The following is a 23534-nucleotide window of genomic DNA, read 5'->3' on the forward strand; positions in this document are numbered from 1 at the left end:
CAGGACTAATAAAAGAAATTGGGGTTTATGAGTTCTTCTGTTGAACCATTTAAGGAGAAGTAACAAGGCAATGTTCTAAAATGTGTATGGCCTAAACATTCTGTAAAAATTAACATGCCATACGTGTCTGAAACACCCAACACAACTGGTCTCTTCATCCCTCTACCTATGCAGGGGTAATGTAAATGGTACCTGTCCTTAACCCCTTGGTACTGTACAGTTACGGACTTCAGACATCCAAAGCTTACTAACACTGTTTAACACACTATAAGAAGCTGCATGAACAGCCGCTGACAGTGTGAGGAGGCAGGCCAGACAGCAGAGCGTGACTCTTGGTCTTGTTTCCCAGGAGGAAGGGAAGCACAGAAGATGTTGCAGAGAATAAGTTTTTATCTTTGGGGAACTACTCCTTCATGTTTTTATTTATATAGATTATCTTCTGAGAGGTTTACTCAACTTTCCGTGAGCTACACTATTAATTCTCTTAAGTTTGCTGTTAATAAATAAATAAATAAATAAATAAATAAACTAGGAAAAAGAAAGTCCAATAGGAAAGTCAGGGTTGGTTTGTTTGTTTTTCATTATAAACAAATTTTTAGCTTTTTGACTATTTTTCTTGGAAATTTCCCATGGAATTAAACTGAGAAATTTAGTTAACTAAATTTAATTTGTCCTAATGGAGACCAACATCCCACTGAACAGAGGAAAAACAAAATAATTTAATGGGTTGCAAGAAACCGAGGGTTTCACACATGAAAAGTTTATTTTTTAGCAAAGAATTACATTAAGTTAGAAGTACTACCAAAATTCAGTTATTCCTACATCCCCTCATATGGACTATCTAGTCTGTCTACCCACACAAGTACAAATCCACTTCTCTCTCCTACAAACTATCATATTTATCTAGGTATTTTCACATAGATAATTTTCTTTCTTTTTTTTTAAGATTTTATTTATTTATTTGATAGAGAGTGAGAGAGAGAATGAGAGGGGAGAAGAAGAATCCTCATGGAGAAGGGAGCCCAATGCAGGACTTGATCCCGGGATTCCGGGATCGTGACCTGCACCAAAGGCAGTCAGTCGCTTAACCAACTGAGCCACCCAGGTGCCCCATCACATAGATAATTTTCTAATTTTAGGGATAATTAATGAAACATTACCCACTAACGTCTCTCTACGAATTTTAGTTCAAAGCTTCCATAATTTCATAGCACAAACAACTCATTTGCAGAAAATTTGGTCTGGGTATATTAAATAGTGGTGTTCACTAATGGCAGTCCACTTTTCTGAAGTTCTAGATTTAACATTAGCAATTATAGTTTTCACGAACAGGTAAGGTAACGTAAGGTTACATACACTGTGGAAGAAAATAAACCTAGATCAAAAGGAACCAAACTCAAGGTTGCTAAGACTTTAAAATAAAACATTTATTACAACTATGGTTTTTTAGACATAGTGTAATTTTCATTTCTATAAGCCTAAGTATCTAATAAAAGTATTTCTTGGTCTGGTTTATTTTTGGATGACTTTAATATACTTACAAATATTTCTGACTCTGCGGTTCTGGTCCCTTTTATCTACTTCTCAAAGTATGAAATCATGATGCCAGGTGAAAAAGCTCTGTAATCACTACAGAACAAAGAACCTAATTCGAATGACTTATAAATTCTAATTTCAGTAAACCATTCATTAGATGGTTAATAGCATTATTACTTTTAAAACTAGAAAAAAAATAGTTCTCTGTAATGACAAACATTTTCAGTAACAATATAGTCAGTGTTCCCACCTGTTGTAGAACGAGCACTGCATAAGTGGGCTCTGAGGGCTGGTGGCGATATTTGCTAATTCAGTCAGCCAATCCACCTCATTTTCACCGTAAGTATTTTCTGATATGTCTGAGGTATTTTGGTTCCAAGATGGTCTTGGATATTCTTGATGTGAAACATCTGAACTTAGCTGGTATATGGCAGATTGGGTAGGGTCACTCTGAACAGCCTGAAGTTCAGGGAGGTCATCTGCAAAGAAACACACTTAAAATTATAAAAAGAAAATTGCTAATGCAGGGAATAATGTTAAAAATTAAGCTGGAAGAGAAGTCCTTAAATGTAGCTAATTTATTTTGTGGGAAGTATTAAATTTGAAATGTTTTCTTGGATGAGGAAGTTTTGATCTAAAAAAAGGACACCTTCTACATTCAAGGGTCAACAGAGCCTGACAGAAAACAGACCAAACAAATGTAAATGTACTAATGAACTTGAATTACCATACCTCTTCCCAGACCAGAAAAAGTCTGTGTCTTCTGACTTTTTTTTTTTTTTATAGCTCACCTGGCATTAGTCCATAGGCCACCAGAGATGTTTTTAGGTTTACAAGTTAATGAGGAATAAGGCATTTTATGTACACACATGGGTTTACTCCCGTTCTTTATTACCCTGTTACGGAAGATTACTGCAATAATGAGAAAGATTTTTTAAAGATGAGATCAATAGGTCATATTATAAGTTTTAGGTACTACTTATTCAACTTAATCTATGCTGAATTATTTCTTTTGAGAAATTCTAAACTCAATGATAACTACTGGTTATGTTTTCTTAAGGGTGTGTTCCCAAGGCTCATGTACACACCATGGCTATGAACGCCAGCGAAGACTGAATTCTAAAAAACCTGTATTAAAAAAAAAGAAAAGGAGAGAAGAGAAAGCATCTTACAGGCCTTGAAAAAAACTTCATGAAACACACCTACAACAAACTGCTGATCCACTGCATCCCTTCAATATGTAAAACAGAAAATTCTTCTAGCCTTAGGAGTCCTGATCAGCTGTTACTATAAAGTACAGACACAGAATTCTTACTCAAGGCAGTTATCTCAGAACAGCCTATTGAAGCTGAAATGTCTTACTTATTAAGTATTAATTCAGGATATCCACTCAGTAAACGGAGTAGAAGCCACCCCCGTTTCACTGAGCAGCTGAAAAACATCACATTACGCAAACTCCACCCTGTAACTCTCGCACTGACCTAGCTATCCCCCTTTCCCCACTGCTGACAACCTTCTTGGACCAGCACTTCTTTAGTTACTGCATAGAAAGGGTTCATTTGTCTTTCGAGCTCAGGAAATTAACTGCTTTTAAACCCAAGCAATGAGGAGGGGTGCGAGTTTTTGTCACCCACTGGCCCCGACTTCCTGATTTCCTCTTGAAACTGGTGGGCTGGTGGACAAGCAACTACCCAAACAAATGGGCGCTCCGTGCTTAATGGCACCCACCACTCGGTGACTCACAGGGCCCAGCAACCCGTCAGCATTCAAGCAGGAAATGTCCCAAGAGCTGTAGTATCTCCAAATTCCCAAAGAGTGCAGCAGCACGTAGTCTCCTCTGTCCTATCCCTGGTAAAGGGAAGATGATCACAGCCTCTCGGGGGTTTGCAAACATTTCAGCAAGCCCGGCATTAAATGCAGACAGAGCCAAGCTGAAAAGCAGGGCCACAAGCCCAGGTCACTCAATGGGTGCTGACTCTTCAATACCATCCTCCTAGCAGTACAATTCCAAGTCCTACCTGCGCAAACCTACACACTTCTACCGGCCACACATCCCAAGGGCAACTTGGCGGCACTGATGACCATAAATGACAGATCCTCCAGTTTCAAGGGTCCGCTGTAACCTGCCCATCGCAGCCACAAACCAGCCACAAGGTGGCCGAGCACAATGTACTGAGCTCACCAACAGGTCTCAAAAATCACAGGAGCCACAGGCAGGATTTTCCGGAGGTGTTTAATGGCCCGACCTTTACTCAGGACAGTGGCTTACTTTGATAATTTGTAAATGAGTTTCGATTATGACCATAAATAGCCCAAAGTTATGTTAGTTTTAAGTAATATCTTATAAGCAGTAACAGTGGAATGCTGAAAACTCCTAAGGTACAAAAACTTCACATACTTTGAAGCGGTTTAAGGTAGGTGGAGAAGTGGACCAAACATAGAATATGAATCTCAGACTCCTAAAAAACTTTTAATTTTGTTTACCAAGCTCCATGTGCTCGTCACAGGAGTTGTATCCAGGCGAGGAGGGCAAGTTTTCATTACACTGCAGCAACTCCAATGAGTCGTTCATGCCTGAAGCGCGCTTGTCCATCACCAGCAGGAGTTTCTGTACTGCATTAGGCATCTGATTTGTCTTCACTTCCCACACCATGTTATGGTGCTCCGACTTCAAATAAAAATAATAAAGAAAAAATGTCAAGTCGTGTGACCTGGAGATTATAGAGGTATCAAATCTGTCAGAGACTCATAATGTTACATCTTAATCATGTATTACCATCTGTATCCCCCTCAAATCCTTTAGAGCAGGCAGACTCCCTGACTCCCAGACTCCAACCATGTAGTCAGCACTAAATTATACCCAAATCCAAAAGGATTCGTATCTTAAATTTATAATACTCTTTTCTTTAAGGTGCCTCGTTAGTACAGTAGGTAGCATGTCAGTCTCACAGTATTTTCTTTAATAGAATAATAGCACTATTATATATACTTTTATTTCTTTAAGAAACTCTGAGACCCAAATAGAGAGACCAAGAAAACCATTTTCTCAACTTGTATCTTCAAATTTCAAAGAAAATTAACAAACTAAAAAAAAGGAGAAGAAAATTAACAAACTTGCCTCAGTTAAATTTTTTAAAAAACTGAAGAAATATTCTATTTTTTTCACTTTTAAAGATTCTATTTCAATTTCTCTGTTTACCAACTGTGTTATTTTGTTCTCTTATCTGAAAGTAAAGTTTAACATACTTAAAATAACATTAAGAGTTTTTTTTAAATGGCCATATAGTACACTTCTCAAAAAAAAAAAAAAAAATGCCACGTTTTCTTTATGAGTTTGGTACCTAGCCATCATAAAAAGGTACCTGTCCTTATTATTTCTAAAATGAGTAATAATCATAGGAAATTTAAACAAATAGTAAATCTATACTCATCTTAAGCCTATAAAGCTATCACAAGGAAGAAAACAACATAGATTTTTATACCTACATAATTTCTAGCAAAGTCTACCAACTAAATTTTGTTGGAAAAGTAAAATGTGTTTATACCATTTACACTCTGCCTTTGGACAATGATCGAATTGGTTATTTAACTGGGCTGACAGCAGCAGGAATATTTCCTGATTTCTCAGACTTTATTCCAAAGCTCATTTTAAAAAAAAGTACTAATACACACAAGAAAACTAACATGACATAGTTTTACCCCAAAATAAAACAATAAAATATACTGCACTTTAAAGTCACTAGAAGGGGTGCCTGGGTGGCTCAGTGGGTTAAAGTCTCTGCCTTCGGCTCAGGTCATGATCCCAGGGTCCTGGGATCGAGCCCCGCATCTGGCTCTCTGCTCCGTGGAGAGCCTGCTTCCTCCTGTCTCTCTGCCTGTCTCTCTGCCTACTTGTCATCTCTATCAAATAAATAAATAAAATCTTTAAAAAAAAAATAATAAAGTCACTAGAAGTCTAGTACTCTTGCCTCTGGTGATCAAAAATGCAGTGAAAAGATGTTAACTGCTCAGTATTTATACCAGAACTTTCTAAGCCATGACATAATCACCAACAAACACTGGCAACACTGACAAATTTTTTTCTCCAAAGGCTTTTTCATGATCTTTTTATTATGAAATATGTTTTCCTAACTGTAAAATACATAATCACTGTGGGGGGAAAAATGGAAAAAAAGAACTTTTTTTTTAATAAAGAAAGAATTACTTTTTTAAAAGAGATTTATTTATTTATTTTAGAGAGACAGAGAAAGAAGGCTTCTCTGGGTGGGGAGAGGGGAAGGAGCAGAGGGAAAGAATCTCAAGCAGATTCCCTCCCTAGTGCGAAGCCCTATAGGGAGCTGATGTCAGGATCCTGAGATCATGACCTGAACCAAAATCAAGTGTCAGAGGCTTAACGGACTGAGCCACCCAGATACCCCAGGAATGATGACTTCTAATCCCACCAACCAGATTTAGATACTGTTACCATTTTGGTATACTGTTTTACAATCCAATATCTTTTTCATGCAGACACCTACAATCATGTATTTTCCTCCATACTTTGTATTATACATAATTGATATCTTTTTCCTTAGCGTAAGTTCTTAAGCATTTTCCTATGTCACTAATTTTTTTTACAGATTGATTTTACATCGTTCCATAATATACCAAAATTTCCTTATCTCTCCTACTGCTGAACACACTATCCCCAGATTTTTCACTCTTCTAAATGTATGAATTTTCAAAAAAAAATATCTGCTTATATCAGATTATTTCAGATTTCTGGAAACACAGTAGTGTGAATGGCAATTAAACATCTTATGGTTCCCAATGCATGCAGCTAAACTGCCTGTTGCCTTACTTTATTTCTAACATTCTACTTCTGGTTCTCTCTGCCTACACCCCTCAAAAATGACCCACATCCTAGCCACTGTTTTAAGAGTCTTACTCAATACTGACAAAGATGTTCTATGAAGTAGTGAAAAGGGCACTGGGCCAGATGTAAGGAGTCATGAGTTTTGATTCCAGCTTGACCACTTACTAAATATCTGATCTAAGTGACTGAGCTTCTCACTGACTCAGTTATCTTCATCTATGAAACAGTTGCTCTACTTTCCTCCTAGAGGGGTTGTGAGGATAAACTGAGACACAGTGAGTCAAAGAAATGTAAAATGACTTCTTTACAAAATGTTTTATCCCTCGACTGACGCAGGGCAACCTTCCACGTCCTCTGGGTACTTAATATCCTAAATAGAACAGTTACTGAAAACAGTTAATGACAGGAGACCAGAGAGCTCGTTTATTCAGCTTCAGCAATTTCCTCCCTCAGAAATATGACAAGTTATCCAACACATCTCAATAAAAGTCACTGGTCATGCCATTACTTCAGGCAAGTAACAGTTCATCTAGAAGATGTCCAAGGCGTTTGCAAGAAATGGACATTTTTTCAGTTCAGTACAATTTATTATCTACTAATTAATCACAGTCTTACTATATGGTTAATAGCAAATCTGCAGGAGTATAACAAGTAATCTCCTGCAAAACTGGTAGCAACAGGAGATGTGCTAACGCGAACTGATTTCTCAAGCAGAACTGGCCAAATCATTATTCTGAACCTCCACTTCACAATGCAAAAATCAAGCACACTTTAGCTAGATCAGTGATTCTCAAGCACGGGATTATGTGTGGTTCAAACAAAATGATGCCTAGGCCCCACCTCCAGAGAATATGATTTCTTTGGTCTGGGGTACCACCCTGTGAGCTGTTTTTTATTTATTTCATTTTAAAAGAATACCAGGTGCACTGTGAGAACAAGTGAGCTAAAAATGATTACTAAATTCATTTTTATTTAAATATACATATTCATTTATTTAATACACATTATATACAAGACACTAAACTAACTGCAATGTTGGACCTCAATGATGAACAATTTGTCTTCAATCTCAAGGAATCTACACTTTAGTGGAAACATATAAGCAAATTATCACGGTTCTACACAGCAGGGCTTGGCCACAAATGGGTAAAAAGGAAGGAAGAAAAGCCTTCCAATGACAGAAACTCACATGAGCAAACTTGAAGAGTCTGCAAAATAATGGATAAAATAAAAACAACACAGAATCCAGTATCACTAGAAGGGAAGCTGGCCTTGTGTGTCTTGTGGTCATGGATATGAAGGCTGGAAAGGTAGGCTGCGCCAGCATCTTCAATCCTAGTTTACGAAAACTGGTTTGTTTTTGGTACACAAGAGTAAGGGCTCTGAAATTAGGCTGAGTTTATAATCAGATTTACTACTTATTAGCTATGTGTACTGGACAATCTACTCAAAATCTTTTTGCCTTGTTTGTAAAACGGAAATAAAAAAACACCTACATAGGTTGTTGTAAAGAAAGACTCAGTGATCTAACAAATGTAAAAAGCTTACAGTAGTACCTAACACAGAGCAAGCCCTCAATGCAGAGTGGCTACTATTTTTATTAGCAATTATCAGACAAAGGGGAACACTGAAGATTTTTGAACAGAGGTCTGACGTGATCTGAACTATAAACATTTTCTTTGAGCCTATAAAACAAATCATACTGAAACATGGTATAAGTATGCAGAAACATCCATAACTCATATTTAAGGGAAAATACACTAAAAACAGTGTATTCTCATTTCCAATTCGCCAGCCACCGGCTCCCAGCTTCCTTTGCAAGAGTTCTTATAAAAGAAAATTGGTAGTATCAATGCAGATTCCCTATTGAGCAATGCCCAAGACATGAGAGGAACTAGTCATTCTGAGTTCTTTGAACAGCAAGTATTCCCAGTTTGGACAGCAGGTTTGAAGTCTTTTCATGGAAAATATTCCAACATCTTAAGTAAACACAACACAATTTAACCTTTCTTAGCGACTCAACTACTTATGAACATCTGTTGTACTATGCTTCACGAGATGTGATCTGCAAAAGCCAGCCAGTGACAATCTTAAACTTGACCATTTTCTCTTGCTTATGAAGTTCAGAGGTCACAATGTACCTATGTATCTCCTCAGCGCCACCCTTCAGTGTACAAAACAGAGGCGCTCCAGAATCCACGAAAGCAGAGTTGCAACTCTTCTTATCCTCCCCTTTCCTCTGCAGAACTTTTTGGCCTTCTCCATTTTCCAACTAGATTTTCTCTTCCCCCATCAGTGGGTCTTGCACTGTCCCCGCTCACCATTTACAGTACACTAACGTCTCCGCAACTTCTGTTGGTTCTTCAGTCCCTTGTTCTCGTGATCTACCAACATCCCCTCACAATATTCTTATATAAGAAGCTGGGGAAAAAAACATTTCAGTTTCAAAACAGAGCTACTGCCTACTAACAAAATACTCACCAAGTATTTGTTGAATTTGAACTCTATGTGTGTGCTCCTCTCACTGCTCAAGGCTATCAAACTGTGATCTTGAGATAATGCCAAAGTGCTTCAGCAAACCTAGTGCACAGTAAACGGGAGTCTAGACCTAAGTCTAAAGACTGGAGGTTCCCTCCCGCTTGCCATGGAATGTGAGGCAGGCCACTTAACCTCAGCCTCATAGCACCTGCACTTACCTCAATGGGCTATTGGGAAAATTCAGTAAAATAAATGAAAACAAAATTCAAATCCCTAGGGGCGCCTGGGTGGCTCAGTGGGTTGGGCCGCTGCCTTCGGCTCGGGTCATGATCTCAGGGTCCTGGGATGGAGTCCCGCATCGGGCTCTCTGCTCAGCAGGGAGCCTGCTTCCCTCTCTCTCTCTCTCTGCCTGCCTCTCCATCTACTTGGGATTTCTGTCAAATAAATAAATAAAATCTTAAAAAAAAAAAAATTCAAATCCCTAAATGAATGTAAATTTTTTTGTCTCAGACTTTTCTGTCAAACTCTTTGAGGGAAGCAAGACCTCTGATACGGTAATAAAAAAATACCAAAAGGGTCCGTACTCAAAAATTCTCCCCCACATACATTACGCCAATTAGACATTCATTTTCATAAACAAGCTTCTCTTTCAAGTATCTCCTGGTAGAGCTAACCCTATTGTTCATTCATGCTTTTGCATACAGCTTTGGTATTACAGGATTTGACATAGCTTGCCTTGTACTGTGGCTAACTCTGCAACTACACCAGGGATTCTCAAAAGGGAAGAGTAAAATTCTCCAGCAAGCTATGCTTTGAAATGGCATCTCTAGCATTACAAATTTTTATTGGGTTGACATGGGAAGTTTGTATTGCTTTTGTTTGCAAACTGTTGTAAATATCCAACATATCTTACAGAGGTGGAGAGGACCGGAAATAGCTAAATCTCCATGAATGGACAAGTAGGAAATTAGGTTTTACTAACTGCCTACCTCCTGTGTACAGAGCATTTGACTTCCTCTAATTCCATAAAAACCTCAAAACAGCTCTGTGAGCAGTCACTCTTATGGATGAGGAAAACAGCAATGACAACTGAATGTGACCATTTTCTTCTTGAAAAGAGCCAAAAGGCATAGACAAGAGAGGCGAGACTCCCATTTACAAGTGCCCATTGGTCCCTAAATCCTTAGCTTTCCATCCTCAAGGATATCATGGAAAGGATTTCTTTATGTCCTCCCCTAATCCCAAAAGACTTTTTTACCAAGCTCAAATTGTTGGGTGTGTGTGTGTGTGTGTGTGACAGAGGTCATGCTCAATTAATTTATATCTCTGACATGAGAGATCGCTTCTTGGCCTTTTGGCTAAGATCAAGTGTAGATCTCTGACATGAGAAATTGAGATATTTAGATTATAGTGGTCGCCCCTTATCCAAGGTTTCCCTCTCAGTGGATTCAGTTACCCAAGGTCAACCCAGTCTGGAAACAGTTAATTCTCCTGCTGACCTAAAGTCAGAAGGTCAACAGCAGCCAAACTAAGTCACAATGCCTAGGTCATTCACCTCACTTCATCTCACCACATAGGCATTTTATCAGCTGACGTAATCACAAGGGTGAGTACAGGAGAATAAGGTATTCTGAGAAAGACCACATTCACACAACTTTTATTACAGGATATTGTTCTATTTTATTACTAATTATTAATATCTAATTTCTAAATATCATAAGAAAAACACAGCATACAAAGGGTTCCATACTATGCCTGGTTTCAGGCATCCACAGGACTGGGAACAGATCCTCCACATGTAAAGAGGGATAAACTAGTGTAGCTTCATCAAGGGAACTCAACAGAGGACCCTAACACCCTTGTTAGCAAGCTAAAACAAAAGACAAAAGCGGGGGAGGGGGGGGGGCAAAGACCGAAATGCTAGGAATACATTACAATGTAGATTATACATTATAGTTAAACATGTATTCACAGATGTCAAAATTATTTCAATTTTTAAAAGGTAATAACTTTAATTCAAAACTAAGGTTGGGAGTCATCTGTTACCGCTGGTTAGAGGTAAATAAATCTACAGCACTTGGTCGGGAATTGTTGGTAGGACTTCCTAGTATACCCAGCTCCCTATTACCCTCCTCCCGTCTTATAGCGGCAGCCTGAGCTGAAGACTGGATGAAGTACAGCCTTGTACAGCCTTGTTGGCAGTACTCCTTTTAAAAACGATTCTTGAAGACTGCTGAAGAATGAACTCTAGGTAATGAAGCACGCGCGGCAGCGAGTGAAATCCCCCAGACACCGTGCAGCGCTTAAGGAAGGTACAAAAACCGGGCCCCCACGGTCGACTTCGCCTGGATTCTTTTTTGTTTTAATCTGCCTGCGGCAGCAGCATAGGTTGGAAGGCGGAGACTGGAAACGCCTGCCAAGCTAGGGCTCTCGGTCACAGAGGCTGCGCCTCCCGGTTCAAGCCAAGTCCATCCCCCACCCTCTTTCGCCATTCATCGCCTTCCCCTCCCCTCCCCCCATCATGTGACCGCAGCCTGGACTCCAGGCTTGTTTTTCCCCTCCGCTCAGCAGCACCGCGCAGGCGCCTCGGAGCCCATTCATTCGAAATGCGTAACAATGAGCCCCGGGGCCCAGCAGCTCCGCGAGCTTCCCAGCTCGGCCCCAGCCCCTCTCGGCTCCCAGAGGAGGCGGCGCCTCACTGGGGTCCCCCAACCCCGGCCGACAGCCCACCCGAGGCCAATCTCCGACCCTCCGCCCACACACGCGAAGTTGAAGTCAAACTTTCCTGGGCAGCCCCGGCGCCGCGTCGGCCCCTTCCCCCCGCCCAGGCCCGCCCCATCTCCGCACCCGGCCCGGCCACCCACCGCGCAACCCGGCCCGGAGGGCCGACCTCGCCGACTCCTCCCAGCCCCCGCCCCCGAGACCCCCTCGGGCCCGGCCGCCGCGAAGCCTAGGTGAACTCGCGGGAGGCGCCGGTCCGGCGGGTTCGCCACCGGCAGTTATCGGACGATTAACTGCTCCGACTGTGAGGGCAGCCTTTGGCGGAAGAGGAGCGCGGACCCGAGCTCGCCCGGCCGCCCGGTCCCCTCGGGATCCTGCCCCTCCCTTCCCCACCCCCACCCCTTCCCGAACTGAAAGACAACAAACCCGCCACGGAGTGCGGGCAGCCGCGACGCGGGCCGCCCTGGACGCGACAACACCACCAGCGACTCGTGTACCCTCTCTCCGACTGAGGCCGGTCTCTCCGGCGCGCCTTACTGCTCCCGCCGCTGCTCTTACTCCTCAACCGAAACTTTCCTACTTACCAAACCCGTCGCCATTACCAAGTCTTTCAAGCTTCGTCTTCCCCCTCCCCTCAACCCCCCGGGGGTTGAGCCTCCTCTCAGCTCTTTTGCCTTCTTATTGGCCTATGGAAGTGTCATTCGATCTTTCCCCTTTCCCATTGGGTGAGCGCGTCGTCCGTCTCGGGAGGCGGGCTTGTATTGACTTTTGTGTTGTGTTTACTGGAGAAGGTGGTCTGTCAATCACAAGAGTGAGCGCTTCGGATTGGATTGCTGCCGAGACTCCGGGGACCAAAGCCAAACTTTGCCCCCGAAATGGCTTGTGGGTTCGTAGTCTCAGCCTTGCTCTGTTCTGGGAAACTGTAGGCAAGAGAAACCGGTTGGACTACATATCCCAGAGGTGCGTGCAGAGCGCTGTCTTGATAGTAAACAAGAGTCATAGGGACACGTGTATCAGCTCGTTTGTTTTGGTGTCTGGGACAAAAGGGAGGGGGCGGAGGAAGGGAGTGTTTTAAAGCTTTGGCCTCTTCTCTTCCTCTGGGCCTCTCTGAGCGCTTGGAGAGCCCCAGTCTCTCGCAGCACCCATTTCGGGCCATAAACAGCCAGAGTCGCTTGCTGTTCGAAGTTTGGCAGGAGGCCAAGGTATTGTTTTAGTGCGAGGGGAAGGAGATGACTGCAGAAGCGGAAGCTGTGCAGCCTCGCGAGGGACCCAGTCACCCACAAATCACAGCCCCGGGCATTATGGGGTAATAAAGGTGGTGTGGCGCTCCAGTGGGAAGAACTAGAATTCCTGGCCACTTCCCGGACAGCAACTTCAGAGGGTTTCTTCGATCAGTTCACGCAGGGTGTGTTGAATGCCAGCGACGTGCCAGTCGCTGGGAGGCTCGGGGATGAACGCAGGAAAGTTCGGGGTCTGGTGAATTTACAAAGCTGGAAGCGGGTGGACGATTACTATGGACTTACAGAGACTGAAGCCGATCAAAGCGGTATTTTCCATATTGACCAGCGTGCTCGTTGGTTAAAGTAAATAGCAGTACAGTGTGTGATTTAAACTGAATTAGTGAATCATTATCTAAGGGTCTCTGGCGAGTTTTTGTTAACCAGTGTGTCCCCACCCCCACCCCCGACGACTTCCCATTGATGAGAGAAGAGTGTCTTTGCACTTCGTTGCCACTAGGAGCTCCTCCTTAAGTTACTAATAACTGACTCACCAGAGGAGGGTGGCTTCTTTGGCTTTATAGTTACCTTCACTTTAAACATGGCTGTCCATCACAGTCCACCGAGTCTGTAATTCATGTTCTTACCATTCACATTACAAAGGCATTATTAAGCTTTTTTTCCTTTGAACCTTAAACGTTTAATCATTAAGCTATGCTTTACGTTTTGTGTCTTTAGATCACTGCTTGTATGCTTAAAATTAAGAGGAAAACCCTACGTTATTTAGAAATCAATAGTCAACTACTGAAAAGAGGCGGAAACCATAGCTGATTATTCCTTTAATGACCCCCACCTATACATGTCTTGAATTTTTAAATCTCCCTGAAAGCAACATATCAAATCCCAAGTAACTCTCGCGGGTTAAAAAACAAACAAACAAAAACAAGTTTTCCAATTCTTTTAGGGATTTCCTGTTTGAAGACTTGAAGCGAAATTATGTTAAAATCATTCTCCGTACCACAGAATCAAAGATTTACTTCTTGTATTCACAAATAGTATTATTTTTTCCTAAAAATAATTGAGAGCCAACAAGATGCCTAAATTTTTCACTGAGGGTAAAGGACAGGATTTGAATGTATTCTCTTTTAGAGATTTATAGAGGGATCCAAAAAAGAATGTGGACTGTGACCCTGTTATTTTGTTTTCTTTTTGGTCTTTCTATTTTCACCCTTTACTGTGGAGGATTGCTGTGCTACCTCTACAGCATGTCATTTTTTGACAAAAAGAAAAAATTGTGCAATTTACATAGTCATTTAAATTAAAATTTGAAATATTTATGTTTTAAACCCACCAGGAAACTGAAAAGCTTTCGCCCCCCAAAAAATAAGTCTCCCTGTGGCGCCTGGGTGGCTCAGTTGTTAGACATATGCCTTCAGTTCCTGTCATGGTCCAGGAGGTCATGGGATTGACCTTGCATTGGGCTCCCTGCTCAGCAGGAGGCCTGCTTCTCCTTCCCCCACTCCCCCTGCTTGTCCCTCTCTACTGTCTCTCTGTGTCAAATAAATAAATCAGTCTTAAAAAAAGAAAAAAAAAAAAGCCCTCAAGAACTTGAGCCACTCCTTTCCCCTATTCATTGGGTAAACCAGGAGGCCTGCCTTTAGCTGAAGCTTACCTCATTTTATTTATATTTTAAGTAGGCTCCACACCCAACTCAGGGCTTGAACTCATGACCCTAAGATCATGAACTGAGCGGAGATCAAGAGTCAGATGCTTAATTGACTGAGCCACGCACATTCCCCTGAACCTTATTTTAAAGGGTTTTCTACTTGAAAGTTCTTACTAAAAGACTTACTGGAGATTTTTTTTTTTTGGTGGACACAATGATGGTAAGAATAATTTCAACTTCAGATCAAGATATTGTACATTATTATAACAAATTATCTTTTTAATAGCCCTGAGAAGTTTTTCCATTCACTCAGAAATATTTAGTTCCTATTATTTGTTGAACTCTTTGCTTCTCTCAAAGATATAAAATCTCTTCACATTAATTTTTGTCTAAGTCATTGGGGAGTAAAATTCTAATGCTTCAGTCACACTGATTAAATATCAGTATCGGGAACTATACACCTTTAAAGTGGACAATTAGTCCTGTCTTTTGACTTTCCTGGGAAGCTAAATGACAGGATAAGTACCACATGTATATTTAACAAGGTGTGTCATCCTCATTAATTCTTGAGTGACTAATAAAACCAGACAACTCACAACCCAGAGCAAAGATCAAAGTAAAAAACTAGTAAGATCTCCTTGAAAATCTTTATATATGCAAATTCTTCTCTCTCGCTAAAGCAGATATAATTAAGAACACGTAAACAAATCAACTTCTGTTTTTATAAAGAAACATGAAGTGCTGATTTGTTAAAGGTAGTAAAAAAAAAAAAGATAAACCCTATTTAGGGATCAAATTAAAAAATATATTTGCCTCAGTTCCTCTACATTTGGCACACCAATGACTACTACCCCGGACTAAAGATTAAGTTCAAGCACCGGGCATTGTTTACATATTGAGAATATCACTGTTTGAACTGATAAAAAAAGGAAATCACTCAAATCAAGTACACATCTTCCTCAACTTATAATGGGGTTATGTCCAAGAAGTTGAAAATCATCTCAAGTTGAAAATGCACTTAACACCCTAACCTTCAGAGCTTCACAGCTCAGCAGAGCCTGCTTTGCTCAGAACACTTACATTAAGTGATAGTTGGGCAAAATCATCTAACAAAGGCTTATGTACAATAAAGTGTAGAACATCTCATGTAATTTACTAAATGCTCTCCTGGATGTGAAAGATAGAATGGCTCTAAGTGAATGGGTTGTTGATCCATATGCTCTTGTGGCTGCCCTGCCCAGCATCATGAGAGAGGACTGTCCTCCTACCTATGGATAGCCTGGGGAAAGATCAGAATGTTTCTACTGAGTGCACTTTGCTTTTGCATCACCGTGGAGTTGAAAAATTGTGAGTCAAACCATCCTAAGCTGGAGACTATCCACACTAAAATTAGGAAATGGGACACATTTCCTAAAACTAGGAAATGGTTGAAAGTAGTTCCTCAACTTTTCAGATAGTTTCTCTTTGGGTAGATTATTTAAAAATCGTAGAGCCATCCTTCCATATATGTACTATAATTTTATAATTAATTCCAAGTACTCAAGTATATTCAAATTGTAAGGGAATGCCTGGGAGCTAATGATGAGTGCCATTTTAGAAATGAGTAGTATGTTTGTTGTACGTTATAATTCTTGATTCCACTATGAGTTTAAATTTTACTCAGATGACCATAGAGCATGAGTTTGCTTCGATATGTTGGTGTCTTAACATAATCACCTTTAGGAGGAAGAGCCAAAGGGAAAAAGAAAGGGAAGAATAAAAAATTGGTGGGGGCGGGGGCACGCCTGGCTGGCTCAGTCAGTGAAGCATGTGACTCTTGATCTCAGGATTGTGGGTTCAGGCCCCACACCCGGTGTAGAGATTACTAGTGGGTGGGTATTGGTGGTATGTCGATGTTATTGCTGAGGTGGGGAACGCTGGAGACAACAGACTTGGGCACTGGAAAAAGGAGAAAGAGTGGGTTCAATTTTAAATCATGAGCTTTCTGTGCAAGCAAGAAATTTGGGTACAGAGTTCCTAAAAGCAGCTGAATCTATGTAGAATTTAGGAGATCCAAGTGGAGAGAAATAAGCCTGGGTGTCCTCAGGACTCAGAGGGCACTACGCTTTGTGGCCTCCATCACCCTCAAAATGTTTTTGTAAGTTGCCCAATTTGGTACTCATGAAAACGTGAGCATTTAGAGAAGGCAACAAAAAAATTCAACTTAATCCTACTTCCTTTTTATAAAATTAAGAAGCCGAAATCTTCCAAATAACTGTTCTCGGGTTTTTCATTGCGAGTTTTCTAGAATAGACCATTCCTGTTATCTGAACCATTTAACACAATCTCCAATGTATTTTCTCCTGTGTCTTGTTATTTTAGGCTCTTCTTTATGTATTTCCTTTTAGTTGCCAGTCACAAGAACCTCGTTTTAGAGACGAGTGTGATAAAAAGCAATTAAAACCACAAGAATATGCACACAACTCTTATCACACTGTGGCTACACTTATTATTTTGCTTTCATTTGCTGCCCCCACCCCAGCATTTACAAATGTTACCTCCTCCTCCCCCCCCACCATCTCCAATGCATCTTTTTGTCTGAGCACTCAGTCAGTAGGTGCCTGCTGAACAAATGAGGAAGTGAGCAGGAAACAGGCGGCAGGAACTTTCTTATGAGCGCATGTTATGTGCTATCCTGCATGTCCCTTGTTCTCTTGCACACGGACTATGAACAAGCTTCCATGGGCTTTCTATGTGTGAACATTTATCACGGCTCTAAGAGGACAGGTCTCATCTGCTCACAGGGTAAGCGCTATTTTCCTTCCTCTCCGTCACACAAAGGCAAACAAGATTCTTCGAACCCACTTCCACTCCTTCAAGTTCCACAGCCTATCACAATGCGCCGTAGTAGTAAACATGTGGAGGCTATTTAAGTTCAGCCAATTTAAGAAGCAATCACAAGGAAAAGCGAGCATCTCTTCTAAAAACGTCACTTGTATACATTTCAAGAATATAGTCGTATGTAAAGATGTGACCTCAAGGAGGCAGAGGAGTTCTTGGGAGATCGCTTATTCTCTTACTCCTCAGCAGGATCCCGGTAGGTTTTCAATTAGGATAAAGATGGAAAGTCATAGACTGGAAGCAACTTTATCTGAGATTTTTGACTGGTATTTACTGCTCACATGCTCGTTCTTGTTAGGCTAGAAACACTCAGAGGTTTGCTTCCAGGTTGTTGAGGTCAGGAGCCAAGGCTGCTTTTGTCATTTGAGTCCATTTCTGGCTCACACCTAAAACCTTCTCCGGCCCCCTAGAGAGAAACTCATTCTCTGTTCTTTGCAGCTGAGAGTAAAAATTCATTTACTTACTGTAACATCTCAATTATAATCGATACAAAATATTTCATATATACATTTTGGGGGCTAGGGCACCTACCTAGTAAGTGTCATTTCATTTTATGGTGCAGTTACTTCCACAGCATGCCTCATTACATCTCCCCAAATGTAAGTGTTAACATGCACCTTGAGGACTTTTTAGGCAATTTTAGATTTATAAATTTACGGCATAAAAAGGGACAGACGCAGATCTGTTGGTCAAGTACAGTTTTCCTCTCAGGAGTCTTAACCATCTGCCCTGCGTACTTGATGCAAATTTCTCTATAGGCTCAATATGGGAAAACATACGAGACCAAGAACTGCACAGGAAACCAAGAGAATCAGTGGCCTGGGAGTTCTGCCGTGGCCTCACCACGTAACTGGGCAAAGTCACCGACTCTCCTCACTTACACAGACTGATCTAGGCTCCCATCTTTATTATTGGGCACATAAGACCTCTGCCAATACATGGTAAACTTTATTGTTTATGTTTCCATAATTCGCTATACTTTTAAGGTCTTTTTTTTTTTTTTTTAAAGTACCTGGGGGTAAGACTAACAACTATATAGTTTCAGTTGCTCAACCAGTTTTGCTGCCTTTAAAAATATCCTGGAGCAGGGAAGGTTGTCTCAACTCCTATTCCAGTTTGTTTTGGTCAGAATTCTTTCTGATATTCAACATCAAGCCACACTTCACACTCTCTTAATTCCAGAAGCCAGAATTCCTGGTTATTCTATTTCTCCCTTATGCATGAACAATTTCATTTCTCCCTTCAGTATTAACATTTTATTCAGATAGAATTGCTTTTTCAGTTATTTAACAAAGCCATAGGTTGTGCCACTTGCAACGACGCGGATGGAACCAGAAGGCGTTATGCCAAGCCAAATAAGTCAATCACAGAAAGACAATTATCATATGACCTCACTCATATGTGGAATTTAAGAAACAAAACAGAGGAGCATAGGGGAAGGGAAGGGAAGAATGAAACGATGAAACCAGAGAGAGGCAAGCCATAAGAGACTCTCAATCATAGGAAACAAACTGAGGGTTGCTGGAGGGGAAGTGTGGGGTGGGGGCATGGGGTAACTGGATGATGGACATTAGGAAGGATATATGATGTAATGAACACTGGCTATTACATGAGACTAATGAATTTAAATAAAAAATTTTTAAAAAGAATGTCAAAGGTCACAAACTCCTTGTTCTAAATATAACATTGCTAGAGAAAATTAGGAAAATTGCTCTAGAAAGGAAAAGGACTCTGCATTTAATCGGACATATTTCAATCAAACCCAGAGTCCTTTACTTCATGTCCCATGCCTCCCTCGCAGAATTTCTACACATTTTAAGTGGTCTGCTAGTTTCCAACAGTAATCCAAGCATGTTCACCCACCTTGTGTCACAGATAGTGTTTGTTACACCATAGGCAAGTCCTAGTTCATAGTGACATGCAGAACACACACACACCCACACACACACTATATGAAACAAGGAGAAGCACTTGCGTTATTACAATGTTCTTCCAGAATAATTCGTAGCTACACAGAGTGTATCCTTGAATGAAATTTCAATGGAGGATCTTCCAAGAGTAAAGAATCTTGGTTTGTGACTGAATGATGACATCCACACGTCAAGTGTGAGTCAAATGTTTTTATTAGATGCTTCAACTTGTAAATTCCCTAGTTAGTGACACATCTCTGGTGAGCCTACACAGCCAAGCTAGTCTGGAGCACACTGCGATTGTTTAGATCACATATGACTAATAGTTAAAATCTGTAAATCCCTATTGCCGTAAAAAACTATACTCTTTTCTTGCATTAGGTCCAGGGTGTGTGTGGGGTGGCAATGCCTTTCACATGTACCCCGTCTGTCCTGTTTCTCACATGGCACAATATGCACCATCCAAGTCCCAGGACAGAAACACAACACAACACAAAACAAACAAACAAAAAACTTCATTAAAAACATTTTATTATAAAAGTGTGCTTTATTATAAGGTAAATTTAAATATAACCAACAATACTGAAAATAATGTAACTGGCATTTACAGCCTTGGTCAGAGTTCTTTATTAAACAGGCATTTGTTTGTTATTCCATGAATAGTTAACAATCAGCTGATGCAACAAGGTATCTTGAAAAAGTGGATAAAGAGTACAGAATGATGAACTAGGAATCTGGGGGTTCTTTGTGGTTTTTCCTTGTTTAACAGAACTGGCTTTTAAAATAAAATCTGAAATAGAAAACAAGTCATCTTCATGTCATAAGCTCCCTTCCTACAAGAAAGTTTGCAAAATTGTTAAACGGTGTTCTAAAATGTAGCTAAGTTATACTTTACATACTTTTTATATGTACATTATTTGATGAACACATTTTAAACCATATTTTCATTATATATGTAAGACCATAAACGTTCTCTAATAACATCACACTGTAAGAGCCACAGACTATTTTTACCCAGGTATATATAATTCTTTAAAACCTGTTTCCCAAAATGTAATTGTTCATTTAAAAGTGAACAACTGATTAGAACTAACCTCTCCAGACACAGGGGTCACATGGACATAGAAACCATGTTAAGAATAATACTGCTTTGGTTGAATGTAATTCATCTTATGTGGCAGAATAATAGGCATATTATCAACGAAAACGTATTAAGTCCATCCTGCACTTTTGAGTCTACAGTAACACAAATGGCAAGGACATTTGGATGGGGCAGAAATTCCTTTTATATTTATATCTGGTTTTGCTTAAAAAAATTTATTCCCACCACCTTTAAAGGAAACCCATGGGAGATGTCTGCCAAGGATCCTATTATGTACACCTAGTGAAGAACAGAGCTATATCCCTGGGGCATGCTGATGAGGACCCCAAAATATTTTTGGTATAGGAGAGGTCGCTTTTTTCCTTTTCTTTTTTCTTTCTTTCTTTTTTCTTTTTTTTTTTTTTTTAGCATATGTTAAGATCTCCAGCTTCTAGAAGACAAGTCTAAATAGCATTTTAAAAAAAACCAAAAACCATTTGTGACATTAAATGTTGAACTCAAACTTTTAAAGAGTACAGAGAACTACAAAATGGAAAAAAGAAGCAGATATATGCTTTATGAGGAAATTGTGTTAATGATCTCTCATCTCAAAGACTCTTCCCTATTATCATAATGACTACATTCTCATCCTTAAAACCACTGGGGTATGGAAGTTACTGACCTTATGCCAAAGAAGTCAAAATGTACTTTATTGCAAAAATATAAAAGGTCTGAAAATTGCATATGATGTTTTCTACCATTTCACCGTAGTCCAAGGCCAGCACATAACTTATCAAGCCTGAAAAACTTGAGAAAACAAAAATGATTAAAACTGTACTTACTATATATAGTGAGTTGTAAAAAGAATGTGATGTCATGCTGTCCAGCATGAGTCACTGCCAAGGTCTCTTTCCATGAGCACAGTCACTAACACAGCAACCCGGGAAGTCCAAACGAACACATATCACCCACGGCAGTGTCCTTTAATTATCTTCTTACACACAGATACTTTTGGTATATCACAATCATCTGAATGAAACTTTCACTCAAATCATAATTTTGTGGAGTACAAAGTCATCTTATCAGTATGTCAGTATTCTTCTGACCTATTCTTTAGAAAGTGATGGTAAAGCCTATTGAGTATTAAATCACTACTCTGTTTACAGATACACTGTAAAGGTTTAAAAAAAAAAAAAAAAGGAAAAAAACCTGAAATCACAAAAAATGCTTGGCATCTACACAAACACATTCTCAGTGGACTAACCACTACTGCGGAATTTTGTCACTACGGGTCTTGTCCATACTTTTGCTTCATGCAGTGGGTTCAACAATATCCATGTTAGTTCCAAACAGAGCAACTAATTGTTCTTCATAGGTGGCAATGTTCCTTTTCATAATTTCCATGCAAGGTCCCAAAAGCCTTTCAAACGCCTGCACATCCATAGCTAAGAAAAGGGGAGAATAAAAGAAAAACAAATTTAACATCCTTTGCAAATTTGAAAAATTCCCAAGTTATTTACTATGCCCATTCTGCAGCTATCAATAATGCAATGGCATTTTTAGATATATATCAAATGTAAGGAAAGGGCGTAAGAATAAAAATGTTCCGCTTCAGAAAGTAAACAGCCAGTATTCCTCTGATAATCTGTGCATTTCTAGGGTGGCTGGGAGGCTCCTGGTCTATGGTAAGAAAAAAATGAGGGGCTGTTATGGCAAGGCCTTGGAATTTTAAAAAATAAATTAGTTTTGATGTCATCACCTCAGTAATATGAACTCCTTAAAGGTGGCAAGGGATCTTTTTTTCTCTATTGTTTTCCCTTTGTTTTTCTTCTCTACTGTTTCCTTTTTTTTTCTCTACTCTTTGCCCAATGCTATGCTGTAAAGACCCAGTGTTACCTTTTGTAATGTTTTGCTCTTTTATCCTATTGTCTAGTCAATTCTAAATGGCAGCCCAAGTGCTTTTGTCTGCTTCTAAGTATATGCTTTATGTCCGCTTTCCTGCTTGTTTCCTACACTTTTAAAAACTCTATAATATACATGTGGAAAATATCACACCACCATAGAAATACAGATTTAAGAAATACATACATACATATATACATATATATTTTTTTTCCCTCTCAAATTTGCAAAGGTACAAAAGACAATGTTTGCAAGAACAGAGAAAGTGGACATTGTTGTACTGTGGTAGCATGTAAATTAGTACAGACCGAGAGAGCTGGCAGTATACCTCGAACAGCATGAAAAGAAAGTGTATCCTGAGAACATTCCTAAGGAAAAATCCTATATATGGGAAAGTTATGTGCGCCCACAGACGCAAAAATCTCCCCCACCCCCAATATATGGGGCCCAAATGCCCAAAATATTTGCCAGTGGGAAATGCCTGCGTGACGTACAATGTGTATTTTACTTCACACGTTACAATTTGATCAACTAGAAATAAAATGAGCAAATACCTGATTAAGCTACAGTGAATGGAAAAAAAGTAGTTGACAAAATCTTAAAACCAGAAAACCCCCGCAAAAAAAAAAAAAGATGAGAAGGAATTAGAACAGAATTGGGGGGGTTGGTATGGGTGACTCCTAGTTTTTCCCATCCTTTTCTGTATTTCTCAGGTTTTCTTTAATGGGAATAACTGTTACAGAAAAAAATTAATAGGGTTTCACTCACTTCACTTTACTTTTCCTCCTGTCTGTACTGAGGAAAATTACCCATTAGTGCCTACCTACCTCCTCTTTCATCCAAATGTAACACTTGATTACTATTATACTTCCTGAAAGCCTTTCAAAAAGTGACTTCTCTAAGGAGTTAATTCTGAAGATGCCTGCCGGGCTGAGGACGCTACGTTTATTCTACAGAACTGCGTGTGAGAACACAGAGTGGATAATCACTGTGTAATCAATTTTCTTACAGTGTCAGCTATGTGGACACCTCCTGGCTTCAGTTCCTCACTCTTAAAGTAAATTCTGTCTCCTAGGTCAGAGGGAGGTCTTCCAGCTGAAGGTGGCATCTGCGATGACTTATCGTTAACAGCTGGACAACAAAACCGTCCTGTGTTTGACAAACACAAACCTTCGTTGGGACTGGGATGAGGAAGTACTCCCACAGACCCTCCGGCTTTGCCCACAGACCTGGATGAATGCTATAAAAATACTATTCTAGCTGGCTTTCTTTTTTTTTTTTTTTGGAG

At 40.1% G+C, this 23534-nt stretch overlaps 2 protein-coding genes across 4 annotated transcripts in view; both read right to left on the bottom strand.

Annotated features, from left to right (window-relative positions):
* HBP1 (HMG-box transcription factor 1) overlaps positions 1 to 12277 on the bottom strand; it is a 29307-nt gene extending 17030 nt beyond the window's left edge. Inside the window, exons 1-3 of one of the 2 annotated variants that reach the window (XM_059170807.1) lie at positions 12175 to 12277; positions 4021 to 4204; positions 1787 to 2015 (exon numbers count right to left, since the gene is read on the bottom strand). In XM_059170807.1, coding sequence (XP_059026790.1) covers positions 1787 to 2015; positions 4021 to 4204; positions 12175 to 12189 — 428 coding nt within the window. In that variant the 5' untranslated portion in view covers positions 12190 to 12277. The other variant, XM_059170809.1, reaches the window with a different exon arrangement.
* Positions 12278 to 19790: 7513 nt separating this feature from the next.
* Positions 19791 to 23534, bottom strand: part of PRKAR2B (protein kinase cAMP-dependent type II regulatory subunit beta) — a 90761-nt gene continuing 87017 nt past the window's right edge. The window contains exons 11-12 of one of the 2 annotated variants that reach the window (XM_059170827.1): positions 23256 to 23395; positions 19791 to 21789 (exon numbers count right to left, since the gene is read on the bottom strand). In XM_059170827.1, coding sequence (XP_059026810.1) covers positions 21736 to 21789; positions 23256 to 23395 — 194 coding nt within the window. In that variant the 3' untranslated portion in view covers positions 19791 to 21735. The remainder of the gene's footprint in view (positions 21790 to 23255; positions 23396 to 23534) is intronic. The other variant, XM_059170829.1, reaches the window with a different exon arrangement.

Source organism: Mustela lutreola, chromosome 4 (genome assembly GCF_030435805.1).
Source record: "Mustela lutreola isolate mMusLut2 chromosome 4, mMusLut2.pri, whole genome shotgun sequence".
Classification (NCBI taxonomy): domain Eukaryota; kingdom Metazoa; phylum Chordata; class Mammalia; order Carnivora; family Mustelidae; genus Mustela; species Mustela lutreola.